Source organism: Ceratotherium simum, chromosome 1 (genome assembly GCF_057802395.1).
Source record: "Ceratotherium simum simum isolate JZ-2026a chromosome 1, ASM5780239v1, whole genome shotgun sequence".
NCBI lineage: Eukaryota > Metazoa > Chordata > Mammalia > Perissodactyla > Rhinocerotidae > Ceratotherium > Ceratotherium simum.
Window position 1 is genome coordinate 6,620,740 of NC_141900.1, and position 16,969 is coordinate 6,637,708.

The 16,969-nt window shown below is 45.0% G+C and overlaps 1 protein-coding gene across 1 annotated transcript in view; it reads right to left on the reverse strand.

Annotated features, from left to right (window-relative positions):
• Positions 1 to 5,218: 5,218 nt before the first annotated feature.
• The window catches only part of DDC (dopa decarboxylase), an 83,789-nt gene continuing 72,038 nt past the window's right edge, over positions 5,219 to 16,969 (reverse strand). Inside the window, exons 10-13 of the mRNA XM_087432446.1 lie at positions 14,224 to 14,243; positions 11,997 to 12,095; positions 9,777 to 9,896; positions 5,219 to 5,519 (exon numbers count right to left, since the gene is read on the reverse strand). Coding sequence (XP_087288572.1) covers positions 5,319 to 5,519; positions 9,777 to 9,896; positions 11,997 to 12,095; positions 14,224 to 14,243 — 440 coding nt within the window. The 3' untranslated portion in view covers positions 5,219 to 5,318. The remainder of the gene's footprint in view (positions 5,520 to 9,776; positions 9,897 to 11,996; positions 12,096 to 14,223; positions 14,244 to 16,969) is intronic.

The following is a 16,969-nucleotide window of genomic DNA, read 5'->3' on the forward strand; positions in this document are numbered from 1 at the left end:
CGTAATCACAAGCTTCTGGATAACTTTGGAGAAGAACTGCGAGGCCACACATAGGCTTGGTTCCATGGAGCTGGGAAGACATATTTTCCTCTCATTCCAGTTTTCAGAGATTCTTCTTTTCAACTTTCAATCTCTGCAGGGAACAAAATAACATGAACATATGGCTGCATTCAAAAAATGAAAGAATCTGAATTTTGTATACTTCTCATTTGAACACAGAGAAGGAATATACTATTTCTCCAGTGAGATGGAGGCAACTGTGCAAGGTAAAGGAGTTTGAGCTGGAAGAAATGAGTTTTTATTGCCAATCTGGCTTCTGTACAACACATTTTATCATGGTCGGCTAGAATCTGTGCCCAGTTTCTTACCTCTATAAAGTAGGGACAGTTCCTTCTTTCTCTCAGAACTATGATCATGTGGATTTGATAGGATAACTTCAGATAAGCACAAATAAAGCCAAGGTATTAAGATTTTCATTGCTCTAATTAATCTGGCCAAAATAAGATATGAGCATTATGACTTACAATTGTATCCTATACTTAAAAACATTAAATCTTATTTTTACCTTTTGAATTGATAGCAAGTATTGACAAGAAATTTTTACATATTGAGGTACGTGAGGTAACTATTCAGGTTCAAAACTGATTTGGCTTGAACTAAAAAGCCTGACTTATAGCCTATCAAACATACATTGTACATCTGCTTAGCCATTAAAGAAAGCATTCTCTTATTATAGGTTTCTGGTTTGTGATTACCATGAGGTTCATATATAATAACCTACGTATACAGCAATATGTATTAAGTTGATGGTCTCTTTAGTTTGACCTCTTTCTAAAAGCTCAACTCTTTTACTCTTCTCCTCCCACATGTTATGTTTTTGATATCATATCTAACCTCTTTTTTTGTGTTTTTTTATCCATTACCCTAGTACCATGGAAATAGATAATTTTTTCCTATTTGTGGTCTTCTCTTTCCCCCTTAAATAAGTTCCTTTAGCATTTCTTGTAGGACTAGTTTCTTTGTGATGAACTCCATTAATTTTTGCTTCTCTGGGAAACTCTTTATTTCCCCATCCATTCTGAATGATAACCTTGCCGGGTAGAGTATTCTTGGCTGTAGGTTTTTTCCTTTAGTACTTTAAATATATCATGCCACTTTCTTCTAGCCTGTAAGGTTTCTGCTGAGAAGTCAGCTGATAGCCTTATGGGGTTTCCTTTGTATGTAACTTGTTGCCTTTCTCTTGTGGCTTTTAGGATTCTCTCTATCTTTAGTTCTGGACATTTTAATTATGATGTGTCTTGTTGTGGGCCTCTTTGGGTTTGTCTTGTTTGGTGCTCTCTGTGCTTCCTGTACCTAGAAGTCTGTTTCCCTCCTTAGGTTAGGGAAGTTTTCAGCTATTATTTCTTCAAATAGATTCTCTGCCCCTTTGTCTCTCTCTTCTCCTTCTGGGACATCTATGACACAGATGTTAGTGCACTTGATGTTGTCCCAGAGGTCCCTTGGCTGTCCTCACTCTTTAATTCCTTTTTCTTTTATCTGTTCAGCTTGGGTGATTTCCTCTAGTCTTTTGTCCAGCTCACTGATCCATTCTTCTATATCCTCTACTCTGCTATCGAGTCCCTCTAGTGAATTTTTCATTTCCAGTATTCTTCATTTCTGATTGGTTCTTTTTTATATTTTCCATTTCTTTGTTGATGTTCTCACTGAGTTCATCCATTCTTCTTCCAAGATCAGTGAGCATCATTGTGACTTTTTGTTTGAACACTTTGTCAGGTAGATCGCTTATTTCTGTTTCATTTAGTTCTTTTTCTGGGGTTTTGTCCTGTCCCCTTATTTGGAATTTATTCCTTTGCCTCCTCATTTTGCCTCTTTCTCTGTGCTTATATTTATTAGGTAGGTCAGCCACATCTCCTGATCTTGGAGAGGTGGCCTTATGTAAGGGATGCCTTATGAGGCCCAGCAGTGTGCTTCCCTCTTGTCACCAGTTCCAGATGTTCCAGGAGTGACCCCTGTGTGGGCTACATGTGTCCTTCTGTTATGGCAGGGTTGCTCTTGCTGCAGGTGTCCGGGGAGGCTGGGCTGTCCCCTTGGTTGTATTGCTCAGCTGCGTGTGGTTGTTGTGAACCCTTCAGTTACTTTATCAGGTGTGGGGAGCCCCAGCACAGTTGGCTGCAAGGTCTAATAGCACAATCCTGTTGTGGTTTTTCTGTTAAGTGAGTAGGCCTCCAGTGTGGCTGGTTGTTAGGCTCAGGGGCTTACAATTGCTGTAGGCCTCTGGCCTGCAAGGCTCTTGTCAGCTCTCTCAGGGTTGCAGCTGAGTGAGCACAGGAGCACCCAATAACTTCAGGCTTTGGAAGGTGGGGCCGATCCCCTGTGTGGCTGTTTCAGAAGCACAAGTCTTCTGCAGCTGACAAGCCCCACCACCCACAGGGCCACACATCTTGTCAACACAGTCCTACCCCCCTGCACATGCCCTGACCCACTGAAGCAGACCTAGTAGCCCTACTGCAGAGGCCCCACACACTCCACCCACTCCTCACACACACCCTCTCCTGCAGAGGTGGACCCACTCACCTGGCTGTAGGGGATCCAGGCACCCAGCCTATGCAGACCCACCAGTTGCCCAAGGGCTTGCTGTTGGGTGGAGCCAGACCCTAGGGGGGGCTGCCTGCCCTGGCTGAGCTGGATTAAATCAGTGCTCTAGTGGGTGGGGCAGGCCCTGGGCTAGCAGGCCAGGGAAAGAACTCCAATGGCATCTGCCAGCATCTCTATCAGCATGCCTGTACTAGGTCACAATAATGGCTGCCACCAATGTCTCAGTCCCTGGAGAGATCTCACCTCTCACTGAGATGCACCCAGAGCCTATCAGGTGAGTCTCTTTTCACCAAAGGACTGTGCACCTTTCTTTCTGGTGATTTTAGGTTGCTTTCCGAAAGGGGTGAATTTGTGCATGGGCCCTTTAAGAGCCAGCTTTTTTTCCCTCATGTCCATAGCTTTTCTGGGGGTATTCCCTGTTGTTGTTAGTAGACAGCAAAGCCAGATATTATGACACTTGTCTCAGTTGTGCTGAGACCAAAAGATGCTTTTAGCAGTAAGGCTCCCCGACTCAGATCTCCCACTCCTCCAGGGAAGGCTGCGTACCCTTGGGTTGCTCCTGGGCAGCCATGAGTGCTGCAGCTTGTGAAGGTGGCTTTTTTCTTCTCCAGAAAGGAATTTCTGCCTCTTCCACCTCGGGCAGGATTGTCCCTTGTTGCGGGACTTATCTTTTTATCCAGTTTTCAGTTCTCTCTCAGGGGTAATTGTTCTAAGAGTAGCTGTGAATTTGTTGTGTTCATGGAAGGAGGTGAGTTCAGAGTCTCCCTACTTGACACCAACCTCAAGAATGCACTCTCTTAAGATAATGCATACTTCCCCTCCTACGCCCCATTGGTAACACCCTATCAGTAATGCCTGGATTAGTCCCTTTCCTGACCTCAGGGTCATGTTGACCTGCTAATTTGCAACTAAATACCTCTTTGAAACTTTGATGAAAATGTATCCTGGGTGTGTTTAATGCACGTTCTTTGTTCTAAAAGGATATAAGACTGTACTGAAAGCCATGCTTCTCTGGAACGCTTTCTAAGGCCTTCCTGGGTTATAATCGTCACTCTGGCTCAAGTAAACTCACCTTATTTCTCTTATCTATAGAATGGTTATTGGTTATTTTGCATCGACAGTATAATGACTCCACAGTAATTGTGACTTCTATTAGAAATGTGTCTTTGTGGGGCCGGCCCCGTGGCTTAGCGGTTAAGTGCGCGCGCTCCGCTGCTGGCGGCCGGAGTTCGGATCCCGGGCGCGCACCGACACACCGCTTATCCGGCCATGCCGAGGCCGCGTCCCACATACAGCAACTAGAAGGCTGTGCAACTATGACATACAATTATCTACTGGGGCTTTGGGGGGGAAAATAAAGAAAGAAAGAAATGTGTCTTTGTTTCTGATCTTTTTCAGAGCTACCGTCTCTTTCTGTGTTGTTGTGGGCATATAGGAATAAGATCATGATATGATACATCCTAATGAGATATGTGCAAACACAAGGTTGCAGAAATGTTAATCAGGAGTGTTCGCCTGATATGGTTTTGTTTTGTATATATCTTACAGCAGTTATTCTACCCTCCTTCCCCACACACAGAGTCTTATCGTAGAGCAATGGAATAATTTGAAAATATGAGCCTCTTCCCAGTACCTTCCAGACATGCTCAAGCTATAACTTGGGAGTTGCTCTGGGCAGGGTGGTCCCCCTCAGCTTATGAACAGTGGACCTTTCTGGTCCTGGCTTGTTTTGCCAGGAAAAGGTCCTGGTGTTTCAGGACATGCCTTGACTGAGAGAGTGGATCTTTGACCTCACAGGTCAGGAGCCATGGATAGGCCTTTCACATAAATGAAATGCAACTTTTAACTTTTGATTTTTGAGCACTGTAATAGTTCGGGTATTCACAATTAAAATTTAGAGCAAAGAAGATAAAGTTGCATGCAATCAGTAAGATAAATTACATCATACACTTAGGTTCCTCATCCCCCACAGGTTATGATAAACAAGCAATGGAGAAATGCCAAGGAAGAGAGAGAAAGAAAAGCAGAAGTTAAGGGGAATGATCACAGAGGTATGTCCACCATTCGCCTCCCCCAAAATGGGGCGAAAGAAAACAAAAGACCGAAACGAAGAAGGTGAGCAAACTCCAATGGAATGACATTCTTAAAATAACCTAATGAAAAGGTTTGTAAGATTGTTGTGGTTCCAACAGACATAACTTTAAATAGCCTTCCTGTTGCCAACAGTGCATTAGTGTAAAATGTTTTCCTTCCAACTTATCCCATGCTCTCTTCAGGGTTTCTCTCACTGATGCAGTGTTAAATCCCTCACAACTGCAAGAAGCCCAACAGTCTAAACGTATCCTTCCTCTGAACCATCAAGAATTTGGTCCTTCCTGACAGTAAATCATGGGTCATGCCAAATTCCCTTCTTAATATTTTCATTAATTTTCATTTATCTACAGTTTGCCAATTTATTATATAAGCTTATTATGATAGTAAGTTGCCTCAGTGAACACTGAAGAAATCTAAGGGGAAATTATAGAGATACAAAATTGATAGTCTCGTAGAAAAGAACACAAAGTAAAAATCTAAGTGTCTAAAGAATCATTACAGTGTATCTTCCTTCCCCTTCCCCAGACCAAACAGGGTACGGTGTTGTCTTTTTACAGAGGAGGAAACTGGTCCCAGCAGCGTTGAATGACGGAGCTGGGACGGCAGCTTACCTGCAGCCGGCCCGCCTTTTATTCCCTCTCTGCTTTCAGCAGCTCAGTTGCCAGCCCTCTGATGTGCTCCCAGGCCAGCTGCACGTGGGCAGATTCCACTATGCGAGAGCAGATGGCAAAACGCAGCACGAACTTGTCTCTGAGGTGACATGGAACCAAGTGGATCTTTTTGGCACTGTTTATTCTTTCCAGAAGAGCTTCGTTCAGTTTGTTGGAACCCTGAAGAGATTGAGAGAGAGGAGCTGTGCTCAGTTCTCCAAGGATTCAAAAATTCAACTAATCACAAAGGCTAGCACTTGGCAATACTGCAACCTATCAGTGAAAGAAGTGACCTTGCCACTTGCCTTTCACTGACAATGGTAAAAAGTTCAACTAAATAATAGTTACATGGCTCTAAAAGACTGCAGCCTCTCCCTACGAGACCATTTCTTGGTGTTCTAATGTGCTGTCAAAAGATGACCCTTCCAATATTTGCAAACTATATAATAACTGATAAGGGGTTAAGATCCAAAATATGTAAAGAACTCATACATCTCAACAATAAAAAACTAACAACTCAATTAAAAAATGGGCAAAAGGTCTGAACAGACATTTCTCCAAAGAAGATATACAGATCACCAACAGGCACATGAAAAGATGTTCAACATCATTACCTATCAGGGAAATGCAAATCAAAACTACAATGAGATATCACCTCACTCCCATCAGAATGGCTATAATTAACAAGACAGGAAACAACAAGTGTTGGAGAGGATGTGGAGAGAAGGGAACTCTCATACACTGCTGGTGGGAGTGCAAACTAGTGCAGCCACTATGGAAAACAGTACAGAGAGTCCTCAAAAAATTAAGAATAGAACTACCATATGATCCAGCTATTCCACTGCTGGGTATTTATCCAAGGAACGTGAAAATACGAATGCGTAAAGATACATGCACCCCTCTGTTCATTGCAGCATTATTCACAATAGCCAAGACTTGGAAACAACCTAAGTGCCCATCAAGGGATGAATGGATGAAGAAGATGTGATATAAATACACAATAGACTACTACTCAGCCATAAGAAACGATGAAATCCAGCCATTTGTGACAACATGGATGGACCTTGAGGGTATTATGCTAAGTGAAATAAGTTGGAAAAGTCAAATACTGTATGATCTCACTCATAAGTAGAAGATAAAAACAACAAACATTCACATAGAGATAGAGATTAGTTTGGTGGTTACCAGAGGGGAAGGGGGGAGTGAGGAGGGCGAAAGGGATTATTAGGCACGTGTTTGGTGATGGATTGTAATTAGTCTTTTGATGGTGAACATGAGAACATGATGTAATCTATGCAGAAATAGAAGTATAATGACGTACATCTGAAATATATATAATGTTATAAACCAATGTTACCTCAATAAAAAAATAAATAAAAAGAAAAAAGAAAGGAAAGAAAGAAAGAAGGAAGGAAGGAAGGAGGGAGGGAAGAAAGGAAGGGAGAAAAAACAAAGATGACCCTTCCATGGACCAGGTTCTTTAAGAAAAAATGAAGATTCCTAGATATGTTATTTACAAATTGATGAGCTTAAAAAGCAGAACTGAGGTTTCTAGTGGTACCAATGAGGAGGTCTCCCTTAAATACATAGAAGAAAGTCTCAGCAACATAGAAAATGAAGCCTAATAGTCAACTTATTGCAAGAATCTGGGAAAATTGCCCACGAACTATAGGAGCAAGAGACCATTGGTGGACTCTCCCTCTGGCAAAGAGCAGCCCATCAGCCTCAGGCCAGAGGGCCAGCCCTTGCACCAACTGGACCAGATGGAAACTTGTATCACACAAAAACAGGGAAGCCATCTCTTTCCTTGCCGGGAGCTGCTTCCCTCGGCAGTCAGTCTCGTCACTCATCCTCCTCCCCCTTCTCATGCTCCTCCCCCAACTCCTCTCAGTCTTTCTTCTGTTTCCAGGCAGCCACTGCACCCCCTATAAACCATATAGTTGAATGTAGAAGGGGGCTGGAAGTGGGGCCTTGCATCCTTGGTGATGCGACCCTCACAGGATTGTATTGTTTGTGTTCTCGCTTTGTCTTGAGAGTCAAGAGGCAGGAAGGACAAGTGGAAAGAGAAGAGTCCAGTTCTGCCCAGATGAACACCTGCTAGATGCTGGAAACTGGCCTCAGACCTGTGCAAATCCACCCAGACACTGGCTGTGGGCCTGACTGGGGCTGCTACTGGCGCCCAAAGGGACAGTGAATGGGCCAAAGGCAATTCAGAAACTGTTGTCATATACCAGGTCTAGACAAAGCTTGTCCTATTTGAGGATGAGGATACAGAAGGAAGAAATTATGATACAAAGGGAATGGAATTTTACTAGGAAGACTTAGCCTAAGAGCAAAAATCTGAAAATTATATAGTGCTGAAAATAAAAGAAAATTATTTAGGAAAAATTTGCGTCCCATTTTCAAATGAATTGGACAAGATATGTTTTCTGTTAAATAGAGGCAAAGAGCCAAACAGAGAAAATAGACTGAGATAGAAGAAGGAGGAGGAGGAGGAGGAGAACAATAGACCGAGCAAGATGCAGAACAAGATCAATGGAGGACTCGTTGAGAAGAGGATGGAGTGAATGGAAATCAATTATGCAATAGGAACAGTTTATCTGCTTTAAGTTAAAGAAAGACCATATATATGTTGAAACAATCGATGATGTAGAGGACTTGAAATCCAGACTGGAGAGGAATGGGACAAAGGGAATAAAATAATGACAAGATGGTAGATGTAGAAGCAGAAAAATGAACCATCATGCCTGAATAATAGGCTTCCTCAAGAAGAAACTGGATTCACGGAATGGAAGTAACAAGGTAAGTTTCACAAAAGGAAACATTTGTTAGCTGAAAAGCACCCTGGGCTTGCTATGTTGCACAGGAGAAGAGAGGACAGAGACCATACACCGGTGAGTTTGGTGTCGTGAATTATAAGAAGAAAATAAAAGTCTTAACCTTGGCAACATTATACTAAGTGAAAGAAGCCAGTCACAAAAGACAACATAATGATGATTCTATTCATAAGAATGCCCAAAATAGGCAAATCCATGGAGACAGAAAGCAGATCAGTGGCCCCCAAGGATGGAGGGGGCAGGGGGTTACTGCTAATGGGGGTGGGGTTTCTTCTGGGGAGGATGAAGATGTTCAAAAATTAGATTGTGGTGATGGCTGCACAGCTCTATGGATATACTAAAAATCGTTAAAATGTATACTTTAAATGGACAAAGTGCATGGTATGTGAGTAATTTCTCAATAAAACTATTAAAAATTTTTTAAAAATGTCCTGTAAGAACACTGGCCTTAAAAACGAAGAAACAAAACCACTATTAATGGCAAAGTCAAAGCACAATGCTAACACCAATGCTGACTGAATTGCCACATCTGGTCATTCCAGGGGACCACGCACCTGGGACACCAGTGACTGAGGTGTCTCCCCATGTCTGCCCAGAGTGTGAGCACTCTCTCTATTCCTCTGCACACTTTCTCTCAGATCTCACGACTTGATGCCCTGCACAGAGCTCTCGTCTCCCTCGCCAGCTCTTGTGTCAGAACTCTACTATCTCTCTGTTGCTTCCAGGCTTTTCCATGACTGGTTCTCACCAGCACCTCAAAGCTCCAAGAATCAGTGGGGGAAAGAAAACGGTAAGTGGAAGGCCGCGTTTGATTGGCAGCTCCTTGACAGTGCACCTGAGCCCATCACTCCTTCTCCTGATTGCTTTCTTGGATTTGAAAGGGAGGCCTTGCAGAAAGGGGAGATTCTGCGAATGGAAAGCTAGCTCAAAAGTGGTCAGGGTGTTAGGTTCTCTACCAGCTTCATTTACACAAGGGAGATTAAGTTGCATGTGTGCAGCACATCTTGGGGCCTTTTGAGAAATGCAATATGATTCCCATTGAAGATGGCTTATGCCCTCAGCCATCCAGGCCAGCTTCCCCTCATCATCAGGCAGCAGAACAACAGAGTGCTACAGACCAGCACTGCTCAAACTCCTGTATGTGCACCGACAACCTGGGGGTCTAGTTAAGCTGCAGAGTCAGCATGTCTAGGCTGGGGATTGGCATTTCTCACCAGCTCCTGGGTGATGCTCATGCTGGTCCAGGGACAACCCTTGGATTAGTGGGCCGTAGACAAGTCAGTCCTCAGTATTCCAGTGGCAGAGGTGGATGGATGGAGAAAATGGTGAGCATTCTAGGGCCAAGGGCCTACACAAGCAAGAAGTCTGCGTACAATTGAGGAAGAATGAACAATTCATAGAGAAGAGTATACGTAGGGCATAGCAGGAAATTAGGTGGAGTCAGAGTCGGGAGGCGTGAAGAGCAGACTGGAAAATCCGGGCTGAATTTCATGGTCTCTGGGGAGTTAATGCAAGTTTTGAGCATGGAAGTAATGAATGCTCTTCTCCCCTCTGTCACATTCAAAGAAAGTGAAGAAGACTGAAATAGACTTAAACATACCTTTAGCCGAAAACAGACCAGCCCCAGAGTGACATCCGCACAGATTTCAAAGCGGGGATCCTGCTGCACCAAAGACTCAAACTCGTGGGCCAGCTGGACATGCTTGAAAGGGAAGGGAATCTGTCTGAGTTTCTCATCACCACTTAATGTAGAACCTAACGACCTAGAAAACCTTATTAGACTGCACATCTATAATTTGTTTATATGCTTTTAGACATTTTCTTCAAGTGTTTATGTCACTCACTCACCAGCTGTCCCCACACAGGTGGAGCAGAAACTCGTTACCATGCAGAAAGGGCTAGTGTCTTCAGAGAAAACACCAACTACAATTTTCTTCTGTTCAGGGGCCTGGTTTTAATCCCCCCAAAACCATCTTTTATAATTTTAGAATAAACATTGTGAAGAGGTATTTAAACATTCTAGAAAAGAGACAGTGGCTCACGTCTATTGAGTAGCAGCCTTGTGTTAGCTGAGTGCCCCGTGCTGCACCATGCATCCTCATGAGAGCCCACAACACAGGGGATGCCATGAGTACACCCATTTCGCAGAGAAGGAAACCAAAGCTGTGATTCTAACGCAGCTGCCTAACGCCAAAGCTTCAGTTCTCCAGCGTTTGCCACCGAGAGCTGAGAATCACGTCAGTCCCTGTCACATTCAAGAACTGCCTTCCTCTCTCTGAACTCACCACCTTATTTGACTTCTAGATGTTTATGAAGTTCAAAAGCTTATTCAAATATGCGATCTGAGAACAAGCTCTCCGTGGTCTAGGTGCACGTGTTGCTCATTCTAAACCCAGGCATCCAGCACGGTGCTCTCGCTTGCGGGAGCTCAGGGAGTATCTGAGCAGAAGCCTCCCTGCTCCAAGTGTTGCTGGGACTGAAACACCATTTAAATGAACCGTTCCCAGTCACATAATAAATCTGGTGCCACTAGAGGGTGCCAAAGACTTTGTGCTGGCAGGTGATTCCCCCCGCCCTGCCATGTGGGTCCTGGAGGAGCCACACACCCGCCCAGGGACCGGCTTTGACCATCCGTGTACTCTCCTTGTGAGACAGGACCGCGGGCCCTCTCAGAGCGAGGCATGGAGTGTTTTTAACATGAAGCAGCTTAATTACATCCATTTGTCTCTGAGCTTACGGCTGGAATCATTTTTCGCCTTATTTCTCCAAAGCTGAATCCTCATTATATTTGAGACCGTGTTCTTGAATGGGGAGAGGGGGCTCTCTTACCCATAAACTCACACACACACTCCTTTCCCTAGTTCGTACCCCCACATAGATTCTCCGGTGATGTACAGAGCCCATGTTTCCCCACAACAGCCTTGCAGGGTAGAGAGACGCCAGTGTGTGACATTCGACAAGCACTGAGCCAACGCTTGCAAATGGACGACTTGCCACATGCCCTGTCACAGACAAGGGGCCTGGCGCCATCCCACTCCGCCCACAGCTGCACAGCACGCTAAGCTGCCGCACCAGGACTTAAAATCAAGGGCTGCCTCGTCACTATCACTAGAGTTGGAACCCGCAGGCCTGCCCCATTCCCGTGAAGCCCGAGGACCTCTGTCCATCAGGATGGGGCCACAGCTGAGGAGAGACACCAGGATGGGAGGGACCCAGCTGGAATTCAGCAGGCCTGCCGCTGCCGCCTAAATGGGTGGGCCTTGCGCAAGTCCCAGCACATATTCTGGCCTCAGTTTCCTCACTGGTTAGGAAAAAAAAGCAAGTAATGGGGCTTGGAGTAGATCAGTGGTTCTCACACTTTAGCGATCATCACGCTACCTGGTTCACTCATTAAAACAGAGGTTGCTGGGACCCACCCCGAGAGATGAAGGTCATGCGGGTACATATTGAGAACCACTGGGCTAGATGACATCCATCCCACCCCAGCTCTAAGATTCTCTTTTCTGGCAGGTTTTGGAGAAAAACATCCTGTGTCCTCACTGTTGCCATTGTTGACTGGACCTCGCTGTCATCGAGATGTGGCTCAAGTGCCAGCTACGTGGTATCTTCGCTGTGACAGTGTCCTGGGGCTGATAACCTGTAGTCTTCATGGAAATGTCTAAAAGATCCATAATCATGCGCTGACCATCTTATAAATAACCTAATCTCAATAGCCCAAACTAGCCCTTAGCATATATCTGCTTATTAAGACATCTTAATTCACTTCTAGAGTCTACGACCTCCCTAATACTCCCCCGACAAATAATGAACACAAAGTCACCTTGCGGATATAGGCCTGCAGTCCCTTGACTCCATACATCCTAAAAACAAACCACATCTTCAAAGAACGGAATCTACGACCCAGCGGTAACTGCCAGTGCTGAAATAAAACATAAAGGGCACATCAGTGAGGAACGTCCTAAGAGCTAGTTTCCTTTGTGACTGATTGGCCTCCCTGTCTCTTCTGGAGGCAGCTAACTCCCTGGAGGCCAAGCCCTCTGGCTGCTATGCCCCATCTTGGATGGCAAAGCGGACAGTGGAGTGAGCGGTTCCCACAGCAAGAGGCTTTCTTTGCAAAGCTCCGAGACAGATGGGGACAGAACAGGCTGTTGACTTGGGAGACACTGTGTCCATTCCGTGGACGTTTGCTGAGTGCCATCATAAGCAGGCAGGGACGGTGTGGCTGAGCCCGTGGAGCTTACAACCCAGGGGGCTCGGGGAGTCCTTTCACTGGTTTCTTCATCCACAGGGAAGAGGGAGTCGAGGCCCACCCCCTCTGCTGTGTCTTCCCCATGAGGTTCTTGCACCATTTTCTAGAGCAATCTTGATTCTTTTCCTGACCCACTAGCCACCATAGAATGACCTGCAAGACACTGTCACTAGAAAATACATCACCAACATAGTCCTCAAGTAAGCTTTCCCTAGTTTCTCCTGAACTTGTCAGCTGACTGGCACGCCACATGCTGTGTGACCCTCCACTGGTTGTGGATGTATTCAAGCAGGGAAGAAGGACACAGAGGGGAAGAACAAGGGGCTGTTTGGGAAGATAAGGACAGTAGTTCCCCACCTTGTTCATGGGGGATATGTTCCAAGACCCCTAGTGGATGCCTGACCCGTGGAAAGTACTGAACCCTATATATTCTATGTTTTTTCCTATACGTACATACCTATGATAGTTTAATTTATAAATTAGGCACAGTAAGAGATTAGCAACAATAACTGACAATAAAATAGAACAATTATAACAATATACTGTAATAAAAGTTATGTGAATGTGGTCTCTCTCTCAAAAGTGAGGAGAGGATGGAAGGAACAAAGCCCACAGGGAAATACTGGTGCCCCAGGCCCTTTACACGCCCAGGACGCCAGAGACAAGGCCGCCACACTCAGGAACCCGCCAACCTACGTGTTCTTTCCTGGTGGGGATGCCCTGAATCTGTCCCACGTGGCCTCTCCGACTTTATCAAGATGGTATTCTAAAGACTAATTTATGTGCATCAGTATTTAGAAGACCCTCTGCTCCAAAATAATTTCCCCATCCTCTTTATTTGATCTTTCACAAAGTGCATTCATTACCCATGAAATATTTGCTGAGAATACACTCTGTGCCATCCCCTGTCTCTTTCTAGAAGGGCAGCAGAACATAAAGCACAATTATCTGTGGGGATCTCACAAGCCAGGTGGATGTCAGTCGGGCCGGCTGCTGTAACTCTTCACACCTGCCTGGAAACAGGTCCTTTAAAAACAGCAGGTGGGCCAAATGCAAGCTGTCCATCCACGACAAACGACTCATAAGCTGCCAGCACTTGATGCCCGGGACTTCATTATCATCAAGTATAAGAAATGGTTTAAGGAAAAGCTGGACTATCAGAAGACTAGCTAACGGGATTTAGGACATTTTCCCTTAGGCCAGAAACAGCCATCAGAGAGGAGTGAGATGTTCCAGATCTGTCTCAGAACGGCAGCTCATAGAAGGGTGCAGACTGATCCTCGTGGCATGTGTGACTGTCCATACCTCTGTCTCCCTCGGCAGCCTGGGGGTCCAGGGAGGCGGTATGGGGCCCTGCTCATCTCTGAGAAGCTGCCAGAGCAGCCCACAGCTCCTGGTTAGGCACGAGGCTTGCCATCAGAGCAGCCAGTTAAGAGGCTGCTGTTCGATGCTCTGACTCTTCATTCTCCTCCTGCCCTTGGGATGCTGGCTCCAGGCAAGCAGCCATAGTGCACAATAGACAGGGAAATCAGTGCAGAAGTCCCTGTCCCCTTCCAAGGAGCACAGGCAAGATCTTTTCCTCCTGACCTGAGATCTGCAGTGGGTGAGCTCAGCAGAGCTGTCCACTGCCTGGTCTGATTTGCTTGTTAGGACCCAGTTAGAAGGTGTCCTTTAGTGGGATCCTGATCACGAGAGGAACAGGAGGCAGCAGCAGCTATAGCCCATGACGGCACCCAGCTGCATTCACATTTTGGATTATCACAGACCTGGAGCTCGGTGAGACAGATCTCCCACTCACCCTGTAGTCAGTGATGAGCCCTAGAAAAGGGACAAAAAAGAAACCGTTAGACACATTGGTTAATTACATGCCTAATGCTTCTCTTCTTAAAGGTAAATTTCTTGTGTCCCATCCATCATCTCCCAAACCAGACATGAGACTGCCCAAGGCTGGGGCTGGGTGTTCTTTGCGGCACTTTCCAAGGTAACAGATTCTGGGAGGGTCCTGGAGGGCAGTATGCCCAGAAAACAAATTGGAAATGCTAAACGCTGAATGGACTCCCATTTTTCTTGCTTTCTGCAGTTACATAAGCAGGAAAATCTGAGATTTCTTCTAGTGCCCAATAGTAAATTGGCATTCAAATCATGTAAAGCCTTCAACATTCATTCATTCATGCATGGAAAGGTGAATTTGATATACAGAGTGATTAGAATATAAAAAAAGAATCAAACTCTTGATGGGTGTTCATGTCCGTCTTCTCGGACCTTGATCTATTGTCTGGCACAAACCAGATGCCCAGTAAGTCAGTTTCATTATCCTCGATTCAGTGGCTTTACAGTGGTTATGAAAATGCCTGGTTTGCATTTTCGTCTCCTCTCTTGTCTAAGGCAGTAAATCTCAGCATCGTGTGGTGGAAAGAACACTGGATGAAGAATCTCACAGATGGGAGTTTCTACGTGGTGATGTTGGGCAAGGAATGTGGTGGAATTATGAAGATGTGCTGCAGTCCTAGGTTTTTGACATCTGACCCTCTAATGTAGGCCAGACGAGGCACGTTGTGGCTCTTAGTGTCCCCCACTTCCCAGGTAAGAGCGGCTACTGGCATGGCCATAGCAGGCCCTCACCAGGGTCAGCTGGAGCAAGGTGTCCACCTAATGCCATCCACTGTCCCCTCTTATAGACCGCTCTTGATCCACTGTGCAGACGGGCTATGTTATATTTACAAGAAAATCTAAAGTCACAGCTTGTTATGATTCCCTGACTGCCATCTGGAAAGACCAGGTGTTTTCTCAATTACGATCATAAAATAGTAGAGATGGAAGAACGTGCAGGGCCTTTTTGCAAGACTCAACCTCCTTATTTTATCAGTGACCCTGAAACGGAAGCCCAAAATCACACAGCCTATGTCAACTCCGAACCAACACTTTCTTCTTTACACCGTATGGAACATGGTTGTTAACCAACAGACATCAACAGCAGAGTCACCAGAAGTAACCTGACAGGGAGTCATAGATGCCAATAGAAATAAAATAACAGCACCCAAAAGCAAACTTGGCATGTAATAAGCACTCCATAAGAATTTGTTGAAAACCCAGATGGCACCGTGAATGAAGATAAATGAATGACTCTCCTTTTTAGTTTATATCACTGTACCATCCCTATAGCCACTAGCCACATATGGCTATTTAAATTTAATTAAAATTAAATACAATTAAAAATTGAGTCCTTCAGTCAGACTAGCCACATTTCAAGTGCTCAATAGCCACATGTGGCTTAGTGGCTTCCATATAGGACAGCGCTGACTTATAGAACATTTCCTTCACTGTAGAAAATTCTATTAGATGCTACAACTAAAGTTTTAAGGAAAAGGATTCAGATGTAGTGGCTTCTACAACCAAACAACATGGTTTGTGAAAGATGGCATCTTGGGCTCAGTGAAACTGCTTCCTTAAGGACTGAGTGAAGACGTGGTTCAGTTAGAAGCTTTCCTGTATAGGTGTTTGCTGTTAACATCAAGAATGCCAAAGCCCTCTGCCAGCAATTTCCTACGATGATAGTTTGACTCATACTGCGGATTATCTAACAGGTTTTACGTGTCTCATAAGTCTTCACAATTACATAAAATATGTGGGGTGAGCAGCTTCTAAATTTGCAAATGGCTTATAGTAATAAAAACAATGAAACCAGACAATGCATAAGAGAAGACTGGCAAGAAACACAACCGTGTATCAGCAGTGTCTGCATTTGGGTGGTGCGTTATGGGAACTTTCCTGCTTACCATTTACTCTTTTCCATTTTCCAAATGTACAGTTTTCACATGGAAAGAATTTATCTGAAAAGTCTATATAACAGATGTGGCCACTTTTCCCTGTCACCAGCAGAATTTTCTGTTATCAAAAAAAAAAAAATCCCATTTATTTTGGTCCTAGTTCAATATCTACCATTGGTTGACATGCGTCCAATGAGACGCCATATGTAAAAGTGCACAACCAACGTGGGAACATATTGTACCGTACGCTCTTGCTGCTGCTGTTCCTAATGTTGCTGCCCACTCCCTTGGTCCACTCAGGCGCTGTTCTAGCCGGGAGCAGCAGGGCAACAGTCCCCCACACAGATCTTAGGTGCTTGTACAAGAGGAGGACAGTAAACAGTGAGCGAGATGGCTTCACGGCTATAGTCACCTGCCATGAAGGAGCCGTCCAGGTGAAGTGAGCGGAGGACCACTGAGCACAGGGCACTTGCTTACGTGGAGAGACAGGCCTGGGCAGACTTCCCCCCGTGGGACCTTTATCCTGCATCCCAGTGATGAGAGGGAGGCACCCTAAAGACCCCCAGGAGGGACAGCAGGCTGCGGCCTGGTGAGCTGGAGCCGTGTGGTGTGAGGGGCAGGCCAGGCCACCAGGGCCTTGTGGGTTTTTTAACAGTTCAATAATGAAGAGATTTCTTTATTGAATAGAAAGGATCTTTTTTAAAAAAAGCACTCTAAACCTATTTTTATTTCAAATTGCAGAAGGCTTAGCAGCACTAGAGTGAAATCCACCCAGAC